General features: G+C 36.2%; 2 protein-coding genes across 2 annotated transcripts in view; one reads left to right on the top strand and one right to left on the bottom strand.

Annotated features, from left to right (window-relative positions):
* tmem138 (transmembrane protein 138) overlaps positions 1-3,832 on the bottom strand; it is an 8,870-nt gene extending 5,038 nt beyond the window's left edge. Inside the window, exons 1-2 of the mRNA XM_016543586.1 lie at positions 3,810-3,832; positions 1,103-1,537 (exon numbers count right to left, since the gene is read on the bottom strand). Coding sequence (XP_016399072.1) covers positions 1,103-1,230 — 128 coding nt within the window. The 5' untranslated portion in view covers positions 1,231-1,537; positions 3,810-3,832. The remainder of the gene's footprint in view (positions 1-1,102; positions 1,538-3,809) is intronic.
* A 1,369-nt stretch (positions 3,833-5,201) lies between these two features.
* Positions 5,202-22,490, top strand: cracr2b (calcium release activated channel regulator 2B). Its single transcript, XM_016543551.1, has 18 exons — positions 5,202-5,270; positions 9,737-9,969; positions 10,066-10,177; positions 10,933-11,071; positions 11,306-11,452; positions 11,541-11,631; positions 13,426-13,521; positions 13,607-13,794; positions 14,175-14,246; positions 14,523-14,577; positions 15,742-15,821; positions 17,328-17,457; positions 17,677-17,803; positions 17,887-17,968; positions 20,449-20,563; positions 21,510-21,617; positions 21,714-21,790; positions 22,005-22,490. Exons 2-18 carry the CDS (start codon positions 9,739-9,741, stop codon positions 22,087-22,089), a joined length of 1,935 nt encoding a protein of 644 aa, XP_016399037.1. The 5' UTR covers positions 5,202-5,270; positions 9,737-9,738; the 3' UTR covers positions 22,090-22,490.
* Positions 22,491-22,938: the final 448 nt, after the last annotated feature.

Raw genomic sequence — 22,938 nt, 5'->3', positions numbered from 1 at the left:
TTTCTTAAGTAGATTCAGTGATTACTTTTTACAGTGCAGTTGTCGTATTCCTCTTGTTAAGCCACTCCTGAACCACAGACAACGTCAGAGGCGTCTTACCTGGGCTAAGGAGAAGAAGAACTGGACTGTTGCCCAGTGGTCCAAAGTCCTCTTTTCAGATGAGAGCAAGTTTTGTATTTCATTTGGAAACCAAGGTCTTAGAGTCTGGAGGAAGGGTGGAGAAGCTCATAGCCCAAGTTGCTTGAAGTCCAGTGTTAAGTTTCCAGAGTCTGTGATGATTTGGGGTGCAATGTCATCTGCTGGTGTTGGTCCATTGTGTTTTTTGAAAACCAACGTCACTGCACCCGTTTACCAAGAAATTTTGGAGCACTTCATGCTTCCTTCTGCTGACCAGCTTTTTGAAGATGCTGATTTCATTTTCCAGCAGGATTTGGCACCTGCCCACACTGCCAAAAGCACCAAAAGTTGGTTAAATGACCATGGTGTTGGTGTGCTTGACTGGCCAGCAAACTCACCAGACCTGAACCCCATAGAGAATCTCTGGGGTATTGTCAAGAGGAAAATGAGGAACAAGAGACCAAAAAATGCAGATGAGCTGAAGGCCACTGTCAAAGAAACCTGGGCTTCCATACCACCTCAGTAGTGCCACAAACTGATCACCTCCATGCCACGCTGAATTGAGGCAGTAATTAAAGCAAAAGGAGCCCCTACCAAGTATTGAGTACATGTACAGTAAATTAACATACTTTCCAGAAGGCCAACAATTCATTAAAAATGTTTTTTTTTATTGGTCTTATGGAGTATTCTAATTTGTTGAGATAGTGAGTTGGTGGGTTTTTGTTAAATGTGAGCTAAAATCATCACAATTAAAAGAACAAAAGACTTAAACTACTTCAGTCTGTGTGCATTGAATTTATTTAATACACGAGTTTCACAATTTGAGTTGAATTACTGAAATAAATGAACTTTTCCACGACATTCTAATTTATTGAGATGCACCTGTATATGCTTATTTTCTAAATATTTTCTGCTTTTAATATTGAGCAAATCAGACTGATGCTATAAATAATGTGACTTGTGGTGAAATCTGTAATGCACTCACATGAAGAGCACGAGCTGTATGACCGGCGCGGCCCGCAGCAGTTCACTGAAGGAGTTGACGAACAGGTCAAAGGTCAGCAGTGCCAGCTGGATCAGCAGCACCAGCGAGTAGTTATTGGTCTGGAGCATATCTGCAGCGATCCGGAATATACTAGAAAACACCACCACAGCCCTCCGCCATATGAAACTATTCAGCAGACGTCTGACGTGGAGATCATCTCGCCCTGATTATATAGAGGAAATTCCATCTCACTTCCTGCTACTCCATGACAAACCAAAGCACAGCGAGGATCATTCCTGGAGTTGTTCCACTAGCCGTTTAATCCGGGCGTCAGCCATGCTGGATACGGTGATGAGTAAACATTCAGATGCTCAGGTGAATATTAATGTTCCTGAAGAGCTGAAATCCTCATCGGAGCGTGTTGAGATGTTCCTCCTGAATGGATTGTGGAGAAGATAAAATCACATCAGAAAAAAACTCTTCTAGTTAGCAAGATATCTATGTATCAAATGTCTATCTGTCTATCTGCTGAATGTCTGTCTGTCTATCCATCTGCTGAATGCCTGTATTTATCTAAAATATATAGCTATCATGATGAATGTCTATCTATCTAGGGCTGTCGCGGTGAGGGAATTTCCCTTGCGGTAATTTTGAGTGGCTCAATAGCGCGGTATGCGGTATTATCGCCATTATATATATTATATATATAATTTGTGTGTATATGTGTTACGATATAACTAACGAGGTCATATTCAGAAGACAATGAAACCGAAACCAAATAGCGTTGAAACAGGAAGTGAAGTAAACAGAAGAGAATGACAAAATAACGGTCCACATAACAGAACATAAACCTGACAATAAGATCGTTAGGCTATCGTTAGCCTATATGTATAACAGTTAGCCTAGTTGTAATCTGATTTTCTAATCTGACTGGACAAGAGACTTTCTATTGATATTTCCACCTGCACGCACGCGTTCTAGACGGGCTGTCATTCAGTGCAGTTACAGTGTTGCGCCACAAGGTGGTGACTGTCATTCAACTACACGTTCAAAAACGCTGATTCATTCATTCAAAGAGACGTAATGAAACACGCTGTTGAAATCATTTTAACTTTGAGCGCCACTTTAGAAGGCTCAGCTGACCAGCTATGTGTCGATGCTAAGACAGAGATTTCGCTTTCCTTGGACATGACAACCTATTTTCACAAATATATATGACTCGGCCTGGAGGACAGACGCAAGTAATCGCACGCGCTCAGTCGATCTCGCTCTCATTCACTGTCTGTTTAGGCTTGTTAAGTGCAAATCTACGGAGCCTCTGTACAAATCAGCATGGTACACACAAACGAGAAGAGCATACCTTACGAAAAAAGAAAACACGCAAGTCGCGGTTGCTGCGGTTCTTGCATTCCTCTGCGGTTTGCTCGTCAGTAGCCGCGGTATTGCGATATTGCGGTTATCGCGACAGCCCTATATCTATCTAAAATTTATTTATCATGTTGAATGTCTATCTGTTTAAATATCTATCTATCTGTTGAATGTCTATCTATTTCTACTGTCTATGTTCTAGATAGAAAATAGAAATATAAAATAGATAGATAAAATACACACATATATGTTGAATGTCTGTTAAATGATCTATCTGTTAAATATCTATCTATCTTTCTATCTATCTGTTGGCTGTCTATCTATTTCTACTGTCTGTTCTAGATAGAAAATAGAAATATAAAATAGATAGATTGAATGTCTATCTGCTGAATGTCTGTCTATCTATCTACCTGTCTATCTATCTATTTAATGTCTATCTATCTTCTGGATATCTTATCTAAAATATAGCAATCATGTTGAATGTCTATATCTGTTAAATGTCTAAGTATCTAGCTATCTAAAATATACCTATCACGTTGAATATTTATCTATCTATCTATAGATAAAATATATTTATCATGTTGAATGTCTATCTGTTTAAATGTCTGTATGTTTACGTCTGCCTGTCTATCTATCTATCCATCTGTCTATTTATCTATCTATTTAATGTCTGTCTATCTTCTGGATATCTTATCTAAAATATAGTAAGCATGTTGAATGTCTATCTATCTATAATGTTGAATGTCTATCTGTTATCTATCTACAGTATCTATCTATCTATAATGTTGAATGTCTATCTGTTATCTATCTACAGTATCTATCTATCTATAATGTTGAATGTCTATCTGTTATCTATCTACAGTATCTATCTATCTATAATGTTGAATGTCTATCTGTTATCTATCTACAGTATCTATCTATCTATAATGTTGAATGTCTATCTGTTATCTATCTACAGTATCTATCTATCTATAATGTTGAATGTCTATCTGTTATCTATCTACAGTATCTATCTATCTATAATGTTGAATGTCTATCTGTTATCTATCTACAGTATCTATCTATCTATAATGTTGAATGTCTATCTGTTATCTATCTACAGTATCTATCTATCTATAATGTTGAATGTCTATCTGTTATCTATCTACAGTATCTATCTATCTATAATGTTGAATGTCTATCTGTTATCTATCTACAGTATCTATCTATCTATAATGTTGAATGTCTATCTGTTATCTATCTACAGTATCTATCTATCTATAATGTTGAATGTCTATCTGTTATCTATCTATCTATCTATCTATTTGGCTGTCTATCTGCTGAATGTTTGTCTACTCACCTGTGGAGTAAGCGGAGCTGGACCGCTGTCACACTGGCCTCGTGTGTGGACCGAGTCCTTCAGCGCGTGTTCTCCAGGGTGTTGCACAGCAAGAGCAGCAGGTCACTGAGGGGATTACGGGTTAATTTCACTGAGTGCAGGAGGAGGTGAGACGCTCTGGGCATCTCTAATCTCCGTCTGATTCAAAACTCCAAACAGCCTAAACAAAGAGCTTAACCAGCTTCTCTCAACACTCCTGACGTTCACCATGAAATATCGACGGTATGCAGCGTCGGTCCTAATGAATTAATAAGAGTGTGTATAATGACCATAATGACAGAAGGCACGAGATTAGCGGTTGGTTCTCTGGATGAGTTCACTGAGGTCCTGTGTGAACTCTGAAATCTCTCGTGATTATCTATCGTGTTGAATGTTTCTGTATCTGATTTGGGGCAAATTAATAATATCAACAGATTAAGTGCAATTAAATTCTACAACAACATATAAAATGCATTCAACACTTCTAAAAGCAAAACTACTTCAAACCAAAGTCATAAACAGCTGATGAACAAGAGATTTAACCAGCTAAAAAGGCTAACTGCTAACCAAACACACACATCTTTAAACGTTTACACACCTTTAAACCTGTGCAAGTCGAAACCCAGACTTCGCCTCCCTTAATTCCGCGTGAATCATGAAATCATCCGTATTTCCCGTGATTGTAACGGAGAGTTTCTGACTTGAGCTGATCGCGAGCCACAGCAGTGCTCGAGCGCTTCCGCGTCTCCCATGGCAACGGCGCGAAGATCCGGTTACCGTAACGACTGAAGCATACGTGTAGAATAAATATATATATATATATATATAAAAATTCTAATGAAATCATCCGTATTTCCCGTGATTGTAACGGAGAGTTTCTGACTTGAGCTGATCGCGAGCCACAGCAGTGCTCGAGCGCTTCCGCGTCTCCCATGGCAACGGCGCGAAGATCCGGTTACCGTAACGACTGAAGCATACGTGTAGAATAAATATATATATATATATATATTTAAAAATTCTAATATATAATCAAGTAATTAACATTTAAATATAATAATAATTTATAATAATAATAGTAATGCGTTTCTAATATAAAATAAATAACGTCAAGTTAAAATTATATAACCTAACCGTTTGTTTGTTTATTTTATTGTGTATTTATGTGTATATCTTTATCGATGTACCTTTACTGTTATTAATTCTTTGGAATTGTAAAACATTTTTTACAAGGTAAAGAACATTTTTATTTCATAAACGCTGTTCTGTTTTCAAATTGGCGGGACAGAGGTGGAGCCAAGACCAATTTGAGAGACGATTTGAGGATATTACGGTATTCTGAGGCTTGATTCTCTACTGCCCGCTGCTGGATGAACACTAGTTTATAAAACACCTAGTTTACAGGTGACACGATACACACCTGAGCAACATCGCATCACAGGTCTGGTATGTTCTGTTTCTTTATTTAATTTATTTATTTGAATGACATTTTAATTTATTACGTATTCAATTAAAATACGTAAAAAATTACGTATAAAACGCCAGTTTTATGTTCGTTCGGTTTGTCTTAACAAATTGAAAAGTGCTGACATGTTTTAAATTATGCATGAGGTCTGAAGTGATAGACAATGTCTGCTAAAACTCTTCTAGAACAATACTTAGTCTAAATTGTATTATATATGCCCTTCATCTCCTTGAGTACCATGGTTTTGCCATGTTTGTGGACACCTTTTAAACACCATGGTATATGATGGTGGTATGCATAAGTATTAAATGGTAAAACCTACCAACACCACTGATCCCACCACATACTTCTATGTATAAAGTGCATGTCTATTTTGCGTCCAAATCCATTCTGTAGACAATATAGTGAAGTATTAAATGGAAATTTATTCTGAGAAGTAGATGAAGTGGGTCATTGCACATATGTTCTTGAGCATATCTGAGTGTATATGGGTTTGCAGTTTCATCGTAACAAATTAATGATTTAACTTTACCTGACAGGCTTGTTTAAAAAAAATTTTGATTTATTGAAAGTGGGTGTAAATAAAATACTTTATTTATAATAGGTATGTATGATTTCCTCTAACACAGAGCAAAAAAACACGTGTAAACTGTATGCTTTCTTATCTGAAGTTGACATATGGCTGTCAGACTTTATCTCTCAGGTGATTTTCGTGTGTAATTGTAGCAAAGCTTGGGAAGTTTATTTGTCCTTGAGTGTTGCAATTCCTCTATGGCTTTATTGCAGGTGTAAACATGCCATGCCCATATATTTTGGTATTCGCACATAACTCGAATCACAAAATCCACATGAATGTTTTGTGTCAAAACGCTGGCCCTTAAACTTGTTTTTTCTTTTGAAATGATGATTTAGGTCGCAGAATGTCATTGCAAATAACAAATTGTCAGAATGTCGCTAAATTAGATAACAAAATAGCCTATGATGCAAGCTCACTTCTTAAGCAGAACGTTTGACAAATGTGTCGAAAAATGAAAACAAAACATTTTGTATTACTAATACAGAATGCAATGACTTCAAGTGTCACTTAAAGCAACTGTGTGTAGTTTTATGTACGTTGCAGCCTCTACAGTTAAGCGAGTGATGAAACTCACTGTCTTAAATATATTACTGTCATAATTACATTGGATCACTGTACCAAAATCGTTAGATATAAGACGGTGTCTCACTGTACTTGTGAATTCAAATATGGTTGCCGAGTGAACACATTTTCCGTGAAAGCGAATTCGGCTGAAAACGCGCATTTGTTACTGCCGTAAAGCGATCCGCCCTTTTCGCGGGATTTCGTACCCGCTCACTATTATTACATGTTGAATAGACATTTGGGGAGGAACGTGGGGGGAAAAAACAGAAACCATTCGGCTTTTATAGAAGTCAGTGCACCATCAGAATGATTCTGAAACTTACTTGATATTTTAAGGTAAACAACTTAGCCTACAGTTGCTTTAAGTGTCCAAATATTTTGTGGCTATATGTATATTGTAATAAGGTTCAACCAAAGAGTTCCTTCAAGTAATCGCATTAAGTTTTATTTCACTTTTGGGGCCCTTGTGATTGTGTCCTCTGCAGGGCCGTGGGACCTGTTTTATCTTCTCTGCAATTTTATATGATCTGAGCATATTGCTTTCCAGATATCATTGATTCAAATCATTCATAATCACTCGGAGCTATTGTTCCAACCACAACCTAAACCATTAATTCATTAGGCAAATATTTCATGTTTCATATGACCTGTGGTCATTTAGTATGGAGGTATTTCCCCTGCGTCCTGCCCTCATCCGCATGGCTGACACAAACTCGTGATTATGAGTAAGAGCTCTGAATGCTATGTAAACCGAGCTAAACCCTTTATTTGCATTTTACTTTGTTTTTGCACACACTCCCTCTCTACATGCACACACACACACACACACACACACAGAGAGAGACAGTCCTGTCACATGACTTCATCCTGTTTTGCAGTTCATATCCTGGAGCTCTCCAGAAAGCCAAAGACGTTGAAGAGAAATGCAATTGTGACGTGTATGTGTGCACTGCTTTGTTTGGATAGTTGCCTGATTTCTACATGAGTAAACGTTATTATAATTTGACAGATGACCATTAGTTGCTGGTGGACGTATTTGCTCATGGCATGTCTTAAAATCTAAATGCCACATCCGTCTATCCTTGCGAAATTCCCATGTGCTGTGAGCTAAGTTGAGTTAAGCTGCCATGTTTCCCACGAGCCTGCTGATTATGTAACAATTTGTCACATAGCTGTGGACTTTTGCATTTGATTAAATCATTAACCATGTTATAGGGCCTCACATTTGTGTGAATCGATTAGATTAGGGTCAATACATCGTCGAGGCAGATTGACTGTGTAACATTTTAATGCACTTCTGCTGTCATTAAACTATATACAGTATAGTGTTGTTATTGTTACCTACAACTATTACAAATCATTAACAAAACTTTGTGTAAACTAACTGAAATACAACAATTACTAAAACTAAACTGGAAATAAAAATTAAAAAGCTAAATAGAAAATAAAAAAAACAAAACTAATAAAAATGACAGAAGCACATAACAAAATTGCTAAAATGTTATATTATATAATATAATTTAAATTATAATTTAAAATATTAATAAATACTATAATAGTATATAAATAATACAGGATTAATTGGTTATATAGTGTTGTTAATGTTACAATACTATATAATGCTACAACTATTAGAAATTGTTCATATTTAATGTAAACAAAAATGAAACTGCAAATTAAAAATATTAATAAATGCTGTAATATGTGTGTGTGTCTGTGTCTGTCTGTGTGTGTGTGTCTGTGTGTCTGTCTGTGTGTGTGTGTGTGTGTGTGTGTGTGTGTGTCTGTGTGTCTGTGTCTGTGTCTGTACACTACCAGTCAAAAGTTTTTGAACAGTAAGATTTTTAATGTTTTTTAAAGAATTCTCTTCTGCTCACCAAGCCTGCATTTATTTGATCCAAAATACAGCAAAAGCAGTAATATTGTGAAATATTTTTACTATTTAAAATAACTGCTTTCTATTGGACTATATTTTAAAATGTAATTTATTCTTGCCATGCAAAGCTGAATTTTCATAGAAATTAATACTTTTATTTAGCATTAAATTGATCAAAAGACGTTTATAATGTTACAAAAGATTTCTGTTTCAGGTAAATGCTGTTCTTCTGAGCTTTCTATTCATCAAAGAAACCTGATCAAAATCTACTCGGCTGTTTTCAACATAATAATGTTTTTTTTAGCAGCAAATCAGAACATTAGAATCATGTGACTGGAGTAATGATGATAAAAATTCAGCTTTGAAATCACAGGAATATATTACATTTTAAAATATATTCAAATAGAAAGCAGTTATTTTAAATAGTAAAAATATTTCACAGTATTACTGCTTTTGCTCTATTTTGGATCAAATCAATGCAGGCTTGGTGAGCAGAAGAGACTTCTTTAAAAAAAAAAAAACATTAAAACTCTTACTGTTCAAAAACTTTTGACTGATAGTGTGTATGTAAATGTAAAAATAAATAAATACTGTAATGTATAACATATAATGTGTATATATATATATATATATATATGTTAATGGATAAATAGATATTGTAAATGCATTTTATTGGCATTATATCAACTGTTGGCTCCCTATATATCAGCATTATTGGCCCATATCAGCCGAGCTTCTCTGTGCTAATGCAGACATGGAGCAGGTCACTCAAGCAGGCTGGACTGGAGTAGCTTCCCTGTAAAATCACAAAACCATCCATGTGATCACAACTGCTACATAATATCAGCACAAACAGATGTCATTATGATATGGCATTAGTGCGGGGGAATTACAGCCAGGTTATATTGAGCGTCTCGGGTCAGAAAACATGGCACCTGTTTGAAGGACTGTTTAACATCCTGGTTAACGATTATTTGTGGATATGTAAGAAGCAGGATATTTCAGATGCCCTCAGCATTTTCCATTAATGAAGCTGACTTTGACCGATTAAATAAAGTCAGTGTTTAACTAAATCACAGTTGAAGTGCAATAATATTAATGAATGCAAAGGTAATATTCTAACAACAAATTTCTAGCATCAAGCGATCTTTCCATCCTTACTAAAAATAAATATGCTAGGTTAAGCAACATTTAGAACATATTCAATGGTTAATATGCAGGCATTTGGAGCAGGATTTTGGGCCAATGAGGGCATGACAGAACAAAAATAGTAACTAAGCGACCAACAAAATGTCTTGCTTGGCCAATTAGAGCAAGAACTATGAGATAAGATTGTTTTCGTATCATTGTTTAACCTGGTTTGACCACATTAGCAACATTTCTTACCAGCTGGTTATTTTTAGTCCTGTCCGGCCGCTCTCTTTCTGCAGTTATGTCTGGCTGGTTGAAGGACGGGGTGGTGCTGGAGGGGACAGGCAGTGGTCAGATGTCGCCCCGCTCCAGACTGCGGAGCCCCTTGCCGAGCCGGACGGCGAGGTTACACTCGTCAAACGATGCGACCTCTCCTGACTCAGACAGACAGGACAGAATGAGCAAAGCTAAAGAGCTCTTTGAGCTGTGTGATAAAGAGGGGAAAGGATTCATCACGAAGAGAGACATGCAGGTGAGCCGGGACGGGGTGGTGGCGGAAGTCTATGTTATATGATTTCTTTATACTAGGGATGTGTTTAATGTGTCTTATCTTGTTTAAATCCACCAGCGGCTTCAGCAAGAGCTTCCTCTGTCTCCTGAGCAGTTGGAATCAGTGTTTGAGAGTTTAGACAGAGACAGAAATGGTTACCTCACACCCCTTGAGTTCCACACGGGCCTAGGTTAGTGTGTATGTGTGTATTAAAATTAGAAAATAAAAGTGTATGAAGTTTATGTAAAAATGTTTGGTTGTGTTTATAAAGATAAAAACATAAAAGTGTGAATAAAATAAAAAGTGTGTATAAAGTATAAAAATGTACATGATAAAAAATACAATTAATAACCAGTGTTATTTTAGTATTATTTATATGCTATTATAGTATTTATTTCAAGATAATTTATTAATAATTTCATAGTAACTACTTTTATTTTTATTTATTAAGTTTATATTTTAATTAAAGTTTTCATAATTTATTGTGCTTTTGTCATTCATTTTAATTAAACAATAATTTTAATTACATTTTTATTGTCATTTTTATTTGTATAATTCTGTGTAGCTTTAATTTTATAATTTCAGTTGTAGTTTCAGTAATTTTAGTTCAACTTCTTTATTTCTGTTAGTTACCAAAACAATTCTTATTTCTAATTGAATTTTCTAATCTAATTCTAATTTACATTTACATTTTTTGTCTAATATTTATATTTTATTTCAGCAATGTTTCAATTACTGAAAATTATATTAATAGATTTATAACTGGATACCCACTTGCTGCATTAAACATACAACATAGCGATTTCACGTGTTGAAATGTTTTATTACATATTTCGTACCATTTCACATAGTATTTTTAAAAGTAGTATGCAGTAGGCTATAGTATACTGTGTTTAGTATGCATTATGATATATGCCTAAATTAAAATCTCTCTGACTAAATTAGGAGAGCTTGTTGGTTCTGGGCCGGAGGAGAGAGCGAGGAGCGGAGAGGGAGAGATGGCCGGAGAGGAGAGAGAAGAGCCGATGGAGATCCGATTCACACACATCCTCATGGAGCTAGGAGCTGATAAACTCTTCAAAGAGTGAGTAAATATACACAGCTATGGTCACCACTGTGTAACAGATAAGATAACGAGAAAGCTGCGCTTGTCTGTTTGCAGTTTAGATCAATATTGGCTTGACAAAGCCAGCATACTGTTATTGTATGCATTTAGGTTAACGTTTATGGGCTACATCTGCCAAACCCTGCTTTTTTCACTAGCACTTTACACAAAGTTTATATGAGCTTTTGTTTTAAAGACGTGTCTGTGTGTTAGTCAGTGGGAGCTGTGTACTCTGTGGTGTGAGCTCCAGAGGGACAAACCTGAGCTGCTGGGTGTTTTGGAAGAGGTTCTTTCCTACACTGTGTCTCATCTTCAGGATGCACTCAAAGAGAGAGACAATTTAGAACAGGCACTGCGCAGGTCAGCCTTCATTGCATTCTTTTACCTGTTGTAAAATAAACATGTCTTGAGATAAATGAAATGTGCTGAGTGTTTAAATGTCTTACAGGAGAGAGGAAGATCATGACCGAGTGGTTCGGTCAATGTATGAAGACATGGAGAGTCAGTTAAAAGAAGAGAAAGAGAAACGACAAGCTCTGGTAAATATGCACACAAACACACTCACTATGAAACACGGATTTAAGTTTGACAAACCTTTAGAGGGGGAAATGTTGTTATTTTTATTAGAGAACAGTCTTAGTATTAGAGGAAATTATGATATTGTTAATTGTGGTTATTATAATGATGGTGATGATGATGATTATGGTAATGAAAGATGATGGTAATAATATTGTTCATGGTGATTGTGATGATGGTAATCATAGTTCATGGTGATTGTGATAGTAATGGTGATGTTGATAATGATGACAGTGATCATCATGGTGATTATTGTGATAGTAATGGTGATAATGATGTTGATAATGGTGATGATAATATTGTTCCTGGTGATTATGATACCAATGGTGATGATGATTATGATGATGGTAAATATATATTTAATGGTGATTGTGATAGTAATGTGATGTTGATAATGATGACAGTGATCATCATGGTGATTATTGTGATAGTAATGTTGACAGTGATATTGATGATGGTGATGATAAATATGATAGTGATGGTGATAGTGATATTGCTGTGATGGGGATAATGTTCATGGTAATTTTGATGGTGATTATGATAGTGATGGTAATGGTAATTATGATGATATAGATTAGAGTGGTAACATTGTTCATGGTTATTATGATGGTGATAATGGTGATTATGATTTGATAATGTGACTGTTCCTGGTGATTATGATACCGATGGTGATTATGATGATGATAATCATATAGTTCATGGTGATTGTGATAGTAATGGTGATAATGTTGCTAATGATGACAGTGATTATCATGGTGATTATTGTAATAGTAATGGTGATAATGATATTGCTGTGATGGGATAATATTATTGTTCCTTGTGATTATGATCTCAGTGGTGATCATGGTGAATATGCTGTTGGTAATTATATAGTTCATGGTGATTATGATAGTGATGATGGTGTTTATGAAGATATAGATTATGGTAATAATATTGTTCATGATTATATGTAATTATTATAATAATAGTGATTATGATGATGGTAATCATGTAGTTCATGGTGATTGATGTGATAGTAATGGTGACAATGATATTGATGATGGTGATGATAATATTGTTCCTGGTGATTATGATAGTGATGGTGATGATATCGCTGATGGGAATAATATTTTTGTTCCTTGTGATGATGTCAATGGTGATCATGGTGAATATGCTGTTAGTAATTATATGGTGATTATGATAGTGATGGTGATGATGGTGATTATGATGATAACATTGTTCATGGTGATTATTATGGTGATTATGATAGTGATAATGATATTGATGATGGTGATAATATTGTTCATGTTTATATGTAATTATTATAATAATGGTGATTGTGATAATGGTATTGGTGAGATTATGATGGGATAATATGATTGTTCTTGGTGATTGATACCAGTGGCGATGATGGTGATTATGATGGTAATCATATAGTTCATGGTGATTGTTGTGATAGTAATGGTGACAATGATATTGATGATGGTGATGATAATATTGTTCCTGGTGATTATGATCGTGATAGTGATAATGACATTGCAGTAATTAATAATATTTTTGTTCCTTGTGATTATGATATCAGTGGTGATCATGGTGAATATGCTGTTAGTAATTATATAATTCATGGTGAGTATGATAGTGATTATGATTATATAGATTATGGTGATAACATTGCTCATGGTGATTATGATTGTGATGACATTGATGATGGTAATGCAATTTGGGTGCTGTGATATTTTGATGATGATGGTGTGATGTTGGTCTGCTCTGTGATGAAGGACAGCATGAGGCAAGGAGACAAGAAAGAGCAGCTACTGCAAGAACTGAGGATGCGAGAACAAGAACTTGAGTTCACGCTCACCAAACAGAGAGAGGTACAGACTCATTATTCACTCATCAACACGTCTGATTTATTAAACCATCAGCAGGCTCTGTCTCACCCCACCTGTGTGTGTGTAGTTGGAGAGCAGGATCAACAGTCTAAGTACTGATCAGGCTGACGCTCGTGGGGAGAACCGCCGTCTGCAGAACATCAACCAGCGGCTGCAGGACCAACTGGACCAGAGCCGAGAGGAGCTCCAGCACACTCTGAGCCAACTAGAACAACTACAGAACACCATCAAACAACAGCAGAGGGGCAAAGAGAGGTGGGCTTTGAGTTTTACTTGTGAAAATACATTGTTTGCATTACTATTTCTACTACACTCCAAAAGGGGGGTTTGCAGGAATGCAATAGATGAAGCATTTTGGTTCCTCAAAGAACCTTTCAGTGAACAGTTCTTAAAAGAACCATTTTTTTCTTTGTGTGAAGAACATTTAAAAAAATCCAAATAACCTTTTTCCACTATAAAGAACTTTTTGTAGAATGGAAAGATTCCATCAATGTTAAAGGTTCTTCATGGAACCAAAAGAACCTTCAGTTTTAGGAATGTAATGATGAAAAGTAAAGAACAAACAAGCATAAGCTGCTATTTCCTGATGATATGTTTGTGCATTTTTTATTATGTCCGACTGTTTCTCACTACAGAGACGTCCTGAAAGTGTCCCGAAACATGCAGAAGGAACGGGAAAGCCTCATGAGACAGCTGGATCTTCTCCGGTAAGGGCGACCCAACTGAAATGGTTACACATTTATTATGTACTGTAGTATGATGAGTGTTCAAGTGTAGGCGTGTGTGTACTGCTCTTATCTGAAATATAAAGCTATAAGAATTGACCAGTCAAAACAGCTGGAGGTTTAAGATGTTTGATTGGCCATTAGTCCGTCTCATTGATAACTAGATTTGATATCTATATTCCAAGGCTGTTAAAAGTCCTGTGAGGAGGAGCTTTATCTTAAAATGTAACTGGAATTCTCTCACTTTCTCTTTTGTAGAGACATGAACAAGCGTCTTCGGGATGATAAAGATGCCCATCTGACACAGAAGATGGTTAGTCAAAAATACCCCTTCATGTCTCCCACTCCTTACCCACCATGCCGCTGTGTTCACGCCTTCTCGCCGTGGGTGCGCTCTATTTACCCGTATTAACCCTGCCTTTTGCCCATGTAACATAACCCACAATGCAGCTAAATGGGAATAGATACATTCATCTGGATGTATTCCTATGGCTTCTGCGAGCCCATGTTCCCTCGGGAATTCGAAACGTTGTGGATGATGCCGGCCATGCACTCTTCTGGAATATTCACATTTTCCAGGTGCAGCTCTGGTTAGTTTATTCTCGGGACAGCCTTGTTCCATTCGTCAGCCTCCAAGAGGAACAAAAACTAATGACTTGAAGGAAACTCAATGAAGACCTTGTGTGGAGCATTTGAAACTGTGAATATGGAATTGAGCCAATGTGCTCCAATGAAATGAGTCACGTTAGAAGAAAGATTGTTCCTTGTTCGGTCTGTTACAGAAACAAGCGTGATTCCAAGATATTGGTTATTTCTGTTTAAGAATAGCCTTAATCGCTTAATTCCCCTCTTTTTTTTCTTTTTCTTTTTTTTTTTTACAAAGAAATTGGTAATTTAATTTACCAATTACATTTCAGTGCCTTGAAATATATGGCACTTTACCTCATTAACTCTTATCTTATTTTGTATTTTTTGTACTTGTAATTTAGTACAGTTTTGTTTGGTAGTTTCTTTTGAAATGAGCAGTTCTGTCCAATGACAGTTCATGTGTTTGGTCTCTGATTGACGCAAAATGAACAAAATGTAGATTATGTTAAGATTTAAAGTTGAACAAATGGATATGTTGTCAGACAGTAAACAATAAAAATGTTTATTCATCTTGATTCATGTCATCATTTTGGGTGATTTACTTGCATACGCATACACAAGTGCTGTCGTTTCAAAACCACTGTCAACCCATGTCACAGATTTTACATAAAAAATAATTTTAGATATATAAAAGCATTGCAAACACTTAATCAAGTGCATCACCTGAACCCATCAGTTTTGCATCAGTTACTGCTCTGGGAGACCAATATGCATAATTTCTACAAGAAAAACTAGACACTACATTTTCTACATTTTCATTTAAAACAATTTGCAATAAAGATGAAGCTGAAGCTAAAATTTCTTTCATATCTCATCAACTGTTCCTCAGACAGCTCAAATGAAGAACCCTTTGCAGAGGAAGGAATCCATACTGGGGAACTATTTTCCACCAAGGAAATCAGCAAAAAGGTGGGTATCTAACTAAACCTTATACATGCTATATTAATGCACATGACACTCTATTAAAAGACATATATGGACATACATATATAAGATGTGCATTTTGAAACATGGTATAGCTCTTGCCATAATTGCAGTTGCAATTATACACATTCATTACAATTCCGAGTCACAACCTTTAGTGAATACTGGGATTATTTTCCAGATCATTTGTCTTTCCCAATGCTGCAAAATGTTATTTAGCATCTTAAAAAATATATGAAGAGTTTATTTGCAACAGAAAACTCTGTAAAGATGAAGCTGAAGCTAAAATTTCTTTCATATCTCATCAACTGTTCCTCAGACAGCTCAAATGAAGAACCCTTTGCAGAGGAAGGAATCCATACTGGGGAACTATTTTCCACCAAGGAAATCAGCAAAAAGGTGGGTATCTAACTAAACCTTATACATGCAATATTAATGCACATGACACTCTATTAAAAGACATATATGGACATACATATATAAGATGTGCATTTTGAAACATGGTATATCTCTTGCCATAATTGCAGTTGCAATTATACACATTCATTACAATTCCGAGTCACAACCTTTAGTGAATACTGGGATTATTTTCCAGATCATTTGTCTTTCCCAATGCTGCAAAATGTTATTTAGCATCTTAAAAAATATATGAAGAGTTTATTTGCAACAGAAAACTCTGTTAATTAATTTTCTTAAATCGTGTTTTTTATTGTGTTATCATGTTTTCATTGTGTTAGTTAGCTGTGTTTTCTTAGTTATTATTATTATTTAATCAAAACAACCCAACTGCAGTTTGATTAATATTAATTGGAATGCAGGAAAAAAAACATGATATCTGTTTTTGCAAATTAACTCTTCATATGTTTCTAATTTTCCATTCCTGCTAATGAAAACAGCTCACACACATTTTTTTTTCAATGTTATTTTAGTATCATTGATATAACTATTTTATTTTTAAAAAAAATTTATTTTTTTTATTTTTCATTTTAAAGGTTTAGTAATTTTGTTGTGTTTTTGTCATTTATTATTATGCTTATTATTTTAAAGTGTCTATATGTGTCTATATTGTCCTTATCAATTTTCATTTCTAGTTTTATTTAAAATTTTCTTTCTAGTTTTTTTTTAGTTTTAGTTTTAGTTATTTTAGTATTTTAAGTACTTAAAGAAAATGAGAAATGCTGCCTTGGCAACTAACTGAACTAAAATAAGTTTAATTTTTTTATATTTTCATTTATTTCAGTTAACATTTATTTTAAGCAACAGATTTTTTATATAGTTTTAGTTTCAATTTTATCTTTACTTATCGACAATAAGCCTGGTTTACTGCTGGTCCAAGATGGTCTACTAGGTTGAAACCAGGTTCACTAGTCTAGTTAACAATCTATAGACCAACTTGGACCAGTTTTTAGCAGGATTTTCTGAGCAATGATAGAATTATTTTATAATTCATACACATTTTTTTGTATTAAAATACCTGTATCCTTTTTAAAGGCAGTTGATGGAAAACCCAAATGACGAGCCTGAGGATTCAGACAGCTCGCTAACAGATTCAAGTCCGAAAAGACTCTCTATAGCTGAAGAGAGAGAAGACAAAACTACCTGCCAGTCAGAGAAAACCACGGTACTTGTGTTTTTACTGTAAAATACAATGTCATAACTGCTTATTACTCTCTGTGTGGCTGTGTCTTGGATGCAAATAACAGTAGATGACATTTTCTGTCGCTTCCAAACACAACAAACAATGTTGAGCTCATTAATTCTTGATCTTAACAGCAAATCAAATATTTACCTGCTTGATGTGGCTTTCCAGGAAAACCTTTCTTTCTTCTTTCTCCTCCAGAGCGCATTGCATGACCCTCAGCGTGTGTTTAAGGTGGTGTTTTTGGGGAACTCCGCAGTGGGAAAGAGCTCGTTCATCCATCACTACTGCAGCGGCCACTTCCCCAATAACTTGGCCTCAACTGTGGGTGAGAGACGCTAGACATTTTATGCTCTTGCTTAACTTAATTCCTTTTGTGTGCTGACATGTCACGTGATGATTGATTGACAGGAATGGATTTTCAGGTCAGGAGCGTGATGCTTGATTCAACACCAGTCGCTCTGCAGCTGTGGGACACCGCAGGGCAGGAGAGGTCAGATGTCCCAAAAACGGTTTCATAGAACCAACAGACTGATTTACATAATCTACAATGCAAGATGAGGTTATTAAAAGCAACTGTATGTAGTTTTGTGTATTTCCGCGGCTTTGTAGCCCCCTAGAAGTTAAAGAGAGGAATTCACTGTCATAATTACAGTGGATGGCCGTACCAAAGTCCCTTTCAAGGAAAGTCTGTTCACTCGGCGGCCATATTTGCAACGCCTCCCGGCGCTCATACAAGACCAAGTCCTATCTAAATCAATGGGGGAATCCTGAAATCTCAAAAACTGCTCACTGAACTCACAATTAAATTACATATTTCAAATCAGCAACAAAATCTGAAATGAGCTGCCCCATAGACGCTAGACATTTTATGCTCTTGCTTAACTTAATTCCTTTTGTGTGCTGACATGTCACGTGATGATTGATTGACAGGAATGGATTTTCAGGTCAGGAGCGTGATGCTTGATTCAACACCAGTCGCTCTGCAGCTGTGGGACACCGCAGGGCAGGAGAGGTCAGATGTCCCAAAAACGGTTTCATAGAACCAACAGACTGATTTACATAATCTACAATGCAAGATGAGGTTATTAAAAGCAACTGTATGTAGTTTTGTGTATTTCCGCGGCTTTGTAGCCCCCTAGAAGTTAAAGAGAGGAATTCACTGTCATAATTACAGTGGATGGCCGTACCAAAGTCCCTTTCAAGGAAAGTCTGTTCACTCGGCGGCCATATTTGCAACGCCTCCCGGCGCTCATACAAGACCAAGTCCTATCTAAATCAATGGGGGAATCCTGAAATCTCAAAAACTGCTCACTGAACTCACAATTAAATTACATATTTCAAATCAGCAACAAAATCTGAAATGAGCTGCCCCATGAATGTTGTTTCTTATGCTCAAATAGCATTTAAAAAGCTTATTTTACAGGCTAGACCAGCCAATGCTCATACGTAGTCATAACACGCTTATGACTGTGCATGCGCTGGTATAGCCTCAGGTTTCTATGGGAACCGGTGCTTCTAACGGCCCCTGCAGTGACGCAATGACTTTACCAATCAGCGATTGGCTATTTCATTTAGAAGGTGGGACTGTTCCGCCATATTGCACGTTGCAGTTTCTCCCATCCATAAGTACAGAAGTGAACTGTATTTGTATTTCTATAGGTGCGTCCCAAATCGCGTACTTATGCATTATTCTATGACGTTTTGTAGTACAAATAGTGTGAGTAGTGTGTTCACACTAAAAATTCCAAAAAGAAAAAGTGCACTTTAAATACCCGGATGATGCACTTAAATAACCGAAAAAACAAATGCTTAGTCCCAATTCGCATACTATCCATCCTAAATAGTATTTGGAAATAGAATTAGTATGTCCCAAATCATAGTATGTTGAAAAGAGCATGCCAAAGATTCCCGGATGGTCTACTACTTGAGATTAAAATTCAAAGTGCAGATCGATGCGCACGCTAATGGCTAATATTGCCCACAACATTGCGCGGTGGACGAGGATTCGATTAGAACTACAATCACGCATAAAAAGTGATATGTGAGATTGACGGACAGGCAGAGAAAGGGGTTTGAGTAATAAATAATCAATGTCTAACCTGATTAAAAAATATTTATTTAATGTTATGTGCGTTATATTTCATCTGCAGCAACATTGTGAACTTTTATACATTTGGTCATTAACTTTTAAATGCATCATTATGCAAACATATGAAGAGAGTTCTCGTCACGATAGGCCCACGACTGGCAGATCAACGTGCCTCTTCATTTTCTTTAATATGGTAGGAAATTCAATTAAACGAAATGTGGATTTTGTTAACTGTGACAAGATGATTGACAGTGCAGTCAAAGACTAGGGACTTTGGTGCAGTTTAAATGGTGACAGAATGCACGTAACTAAGCAACAGAGTGTCCGTTAAAGACACAGTTATGAGGAAGTAGTATGTCCCAAAGCTTGTCTACTATTCTGCTACATAGCAGAATAGTATGTAGTTACTATTCTTAACAAAAAGAGTACATACTTTTAGGGCATACACACGTATAAGTAGGCGAATTGGGACGCAGTAAATGTGTGGAATGTTGGACACTTCATGCACTCAACTGTCGCAGCTTTAATTATGTTGCGAAGGGGGAGGGGCTATCAGACTCCGATTATTAATGACAAAATAACCTTAAAAAATTCATACACTAGGCTACATGGTTGAGTACATAGTGCATAGTGTATAGTGCGTCATTTGGGACACAGTTTTAGTCTTTGGCCCTACTCAAGCATTTGTTGCTGCTGTAAAACAATCCAACATTTTCGCGGAATTTCGTACCCGCTCACCAAACTTTACATACTCCCAGTTTAGACGGTTGGAAAGAAACTTCAGTTTACCATCAGAATGATTTTAAACTGATGTTTCAAGGTTAAAAAAACTAACCTACAGCTGCTTTAAATCTCCAAAGATCTCCTTTCGCCCCCATCAGGTTCCACAGCGTCACGCAGCAGTACTTTCGCAGGGCGGACGGAATCATCGCTATGTATGACGTCACGCACGAGGCGTCATTCACGGCTGTCCGCCATTGGTTGAATCAGGTGCAGGTCAGTCTAATTGGATTAAATATTCAGTTTACCTTCTGCAAGAGGAAGTGTCTTCAGTATTTCAAGGTGAAAGAAAAATAGTAGTCTGAATCCTGTAGGAAAATCCAAATCAGTATCAGTTATTTATGGTTTCTAGCTAGTCTACGCTGAATGTTTATGGTCATTAAGATAATCCGAATTGGTTTAAATGGTTGATCATTGTTAGTTGATTTAGTTTCAGCCTGCTTGAGCATCTTTGTAAACTGATTAAAGTTGGTAGACCACTTTGGACGAGCATTAACCTTTAACTAATTAGGCTATATAAACCAGCTTGAATTGCCTTTGTGTTATTTTATTCCTGTCTAAATACCTGTTCTTGATTTTTCTTAAATATGGTTAATATATATTATTTTATAATTTATATATAAATATGTATTTATTTATATTTCCATATTGTTTTATAAAATAAAACTTCATATAATAAAAAATATTCTATATACTGTATATCTTTTTGGGTAACATCACAGATCTTGTGTGTGTGTGTGTGTGTGTGTATTAGTGCTGTCGAATATAATATATATTATTGCTTAACATTTTAACAAGATTTCCTTTTTTGCTATCATTACAAATCACAAATCTTGTTTTTAAATATTTTTTTCTCAGTGAATATTCTATTTTCCTCAATAGTTAGCATTTACAAATAGGCCAAAAAAAATACTAGGGTAAAACCTCACAGGTGCAGATATAAACAGCTTGGACTGGTTACATAGAATGGCAACATTTGTGTGCAAAAGGTGTGCTTACACTGCTTTGCATACACATCAGTGTGTGGCTTTGATTGAAGGTTTACTGTGAAATTAGTAAGAGAGTGTATTTAGCATGTGCCTTAATCTGTTTATGTTGACCCTGTGATTGGTTTATGGGATTAGACTGAGTATCATTCTGTGTGTGTATGTGTGACTGGCAGGAAAAGATGGCTGAGGGGGCGTGTCTGATGTTGCTAGGCAATAAGACAGACCTGGCGACCGCAGACAGGAGGGAGGTGACAAGAGCACAAGGCCGCAGACTGGCGGAGGTGATGAATGACCCAGCTCATCGTTTCCGACTGATCTCAGTCATTTGCATGTGTCGGTGTTTGTATAAAGAGTTTTGATGTTGTGTGTCTTGACAGCAGTACCAGGCTGCATTCTATGAATGCAGTGCTAAGAGTGGACAGCAGGTGGAGGAGGCCATGACCCACCTGACCAGGTGTAAAACTGGATTAAAGATATTTCATATTCAGCGATCACAAGTGAAATGTATTTTTTCCAATGCAGTAAATAATATCATATAATATAATAGAGTAAAATGATCAAATAAAAGAGTATTTGTTTATTGCTGAAGTAGCAATTCAAATAGAAAAAATGTAGGATGCAGATTTTAATTTTAATTTTATTTTATTTTATTTTTCTCTGTGTGTCAGGTTACTTGCCTCACAGGAGGACAAGCAGTGTGAGTCTGTGCTTCGTCTGGACATATCTGCCAACAGAGGGCGCTGCTGCAAATAACTGGAGCTTCACTTCAGAATTCAGCGAAGACTTGACTCATGAATATTAATTACGTCACTTGACGCTCAAAGAATATAAGAAACAATCTATGAATATTCATAAGCTAAAGGATTCGGAGTGGATAGTCCACCTCTGAACATCAGCTAAATTAATAACCATTTTCAGCAAGGTAAAAAGTTATAAAACACTATCGGGAACAGTGCTACGATCATTTTAGCATTACTACACACTCCAACTGGCGAACTGTTACACAAAACTATATGTGTGGTACACTTTTAAATCTTTTTTATACTCAAATACATTTATCGTCAGTCTAATGTTAAAAAGTAATGCCTGCATGAGTATTTTCATAATAATTATTAGTATTAATTTGTGGACTTGGACAAAAAAAAAGCCATTTTTGGGAACCCAAAATTAAATGTTATGTTTACCTTAAATGTTTTCTATGTAAATATTGTATTTAAAGGGGGCATAACACACAGTTTCACCCAATCTCATGTTAATCTTGAGTACCTATAGAGTAGTACTGCATCCCCTTCATATCTCCAAAAACTCTTTAGTTTTATCATATTTATAAAAGAAATATACAGCTTTACGATTCTCTCCGGAAAAAGCCGAGCTCCTGGAGGCGCGCCGTGAGCGGAGCTAAAGAGTGACGAGCACTTGAGTGCCGAATGCCAACAAAACAGACATTTGATGCATTTGACGCCCGTGAAATATTTGGCATGCTAAATATCTGGAGCTGTCGGCGATTCACAATGAGTGTGAAATGAGTTCTGACCATAGACTGGTTCTGACTGAAAAACACATCGGCGATGACCTACAGCCAATGAGAGACCAAGATACAGG

Source organism: Sinocyclocheilus rhinocerous, unplaced genomic scaffold (assembly GCF_001515625.1).
Source record: "Sinocyclocheilus rhinocerous isolate Xijiao unplaced genomic scaffold, SAMN03320098_v1.1 scaffold38, whole genome shotgun sequence".
NCBI lineage: Eukaryota > Metazoa > Chordata > Actinopteri > Cypriniformes > Cyprinidae > Sinocyclocheilus > Sinocyclocheilus rhinocerous.
The sequence above is the reverse complement of the archived record's forward strand: the minus strand, read 5'-3'. Positions and strand labels throughout refer to the sequence as shown.